Source organism: Sinocyclocheilus rhinocerous, unplaced genomic scaffold (genome assembly GCF_001515625.1).
Source record: "Sinocyclocheilus rhinocerous isolate Xijiao unplaced genomic scaffold, SAMN03320098_v1.1 scaffold1696, whole genome shotgun sequence".
Classification (NCBI taxonomy): domain Eukaryota; kingdom Metazoa; phylum Chordata; class Actinopteri; order Cypriniformes; family Cyprinidae; genus Sinocyclocheilus; species Sinocyclocheilus rhinocerous.
In genome coordinates, this window is record NW_015628374.1 from 262,380 (window position 1) to 264,351 (window position 1,972).

Sequence of the window (1,972 nt, forward strand, 5' to 3'; positions counted from 1 at the left end):
TAAAGCTGTGTCTAAACTGGATTATACATGCAGACATTCATAGGAGGAGTTTTAAAGTGCTAATTAGCCATTCAGAGAACTTCTGATTCTATTTCTGAATATGAAAAAAGTCATAATACCTCGGAGACCTCATAGCTGGCCATTTATATCGCAATTAACGTTTCTTGCTGTGTTGCCAGGTATTGCTACAGAAGCAAGCAAAAACAAGCCGCCCCAAAAATAGTATAAACCAAAAAAAATGCAAAATGAAGATATCGTTAACCTGCAACTTCCCACTTTTTTTGAGTTCCTAAAGTGTCACATTAAGCGGGAAAAAAGACGCCTTATAATAACTGGATCTGGCAACACAGCAGAGGCTGTGCCTGCTCTCTCAACCCCCCGTTCACACCACAGACACCGAACAATCTAGGCAAACCGTCTAAACTGAATTATACATGCAGACATTCATAGGAGTTTTAAAGTGCTAATTAGCCATTCAGAGAACGTCTGATTCTATTTCTGAATATGAAAAAAGTCATAATTCCTCGGAGACCTCATAGCTGGCCATTTATATCGCAATTAACGTTTCTTGCTTGAGAATCTCGCTGCCTTGTTAGAAGGCAGCTCACTAGGTTTTGGAACGGAGCCTTTGTTCTGTCTCAAACGCGCAGCCGCTTCTTCAGTCTGGTGAAGTCTTTCGCCGATCTCCACAGCCAGCTCTGCAGCTCTCGCAGAACCCAGAATCCCTCCACCTTCCGTGAGAAGTCATTCGGGACGGGATGGGACGACAACACGGGGGCCGCCAGCAAAGAGTGAACCTCAGCGTACTGATACAGAAGCGAGAGAGGAGAGAGGCCGGCTTGAGATGAGGGAATGGAGCGAATAGGTCGACGAAGTTGCAGAGATGGCGACGAAAAGAGTACGGGATGCTTTCTGTATCCATCTCCGAATTTTAAAGCTGTGTAGTTCATGTTCAGTTGTATCGTTTTCTCTTCGTCCACACTCAATAGTCTTCTCCGTTTGCCCCATCTCTCCATTCCTTCCTCCTTCTCTCCCTCCTCTTTGCTCTCTCCTTCTTTTCTCCTTCCTCTCCTGCCCCTCTCTCTGTCCCGCTTGAGATCCGCCCGAGTCGTTCCCTCTCTCACGCCCGAGGCGGGCTGAATGCCTCGAGGCACGTAACTCCGCAGAGGAGCGGGGCTGTTCTCGCTCACGCCCTGAAACTGTGAGGACAGAAGTGGGGCGTATCCATGAGCGGGCGTGGAGGGCGGGAGGCTGGTGTAGCCCAGGGCGTTCATCAGACCGGATATGGAGCCCAGCAGTCCGCTGAGGCCGGAGCAGAAGTGCAGGAGGGAGCTCTGGAGGTACGGACACAGGGTGGAGCGCGCCAGCTCCCTCACGGCGCACAGGAGAACGCTGTACGCGTGCTGGTTCTGCGCCAGACGGGCGCCGTTCTCCAGCCCTCGCCACAAGTCCACCCGCGTGGCTGCGCTGGGAACGGACAGAGAGGAGCTGTTGGGACGTGGAGGGGAGAAGCCGGGATCGCTGAATGGAGGGCCAAGATAGGACAGCTGGGGACCAGAGATGAGGAGAAAACATATTAATCAACATGCGAATCTGTTGCATTTTGGATGTCCTTTTAGAGTTATATAAAAGACCCCTTAAAGGGTTAGTTCACCCAAAATGAAAATTCTGTCATTAATTACTCGCCCTCATGTCGTTCCAGACCCATAAGACCTTCGTTCATCTTCGGAACGCAAATTAAGATATTTTTGATGAGTTCCCAGAGCTCTCTGACTCTCCCATAGACAGCAATGTAATTACCACGATCAAGGTCCAGAAACGTAGCAAGGAGATCTGTAAAATAATCCATGTGACATCAGGGGTTCAACCGTAATTTTACTAAGCTACGAGAATACTTTTTGCACTCAAAGAAAACTAAAATAACGATTTTATTCAACAATTCGTCTCCTCTGCATCACCCTGTAGCGCCATT

General features: G+C 48.8%; 1 protein-coding gene across 1 annotated transcript in view; it reads right to left on the bottom strand.

Annotated features, from left to right (window-relative positions):
- Window positions 1-234: 234 nt before the first annotated feature.
- The window catches only part of clcf1 (cardiotrophin-like cytokine factor 1), a 14,620-nt gene continuing 12,882 nt past the window's right edge, over window positions 235-1,972 (bottom strand). Inside the window, exon 3 of the mRNA XM_016549420.1 lies at window positions 235-1,547. Coding sequence (XP_016404906.1) covers window positions 639-1,547 — 909 coding nt within the window. The 3' untranslated portion in view covers window positions 235-638. The remainder of the gene's footprint in view (window positions 1,548-1,972) is intronic.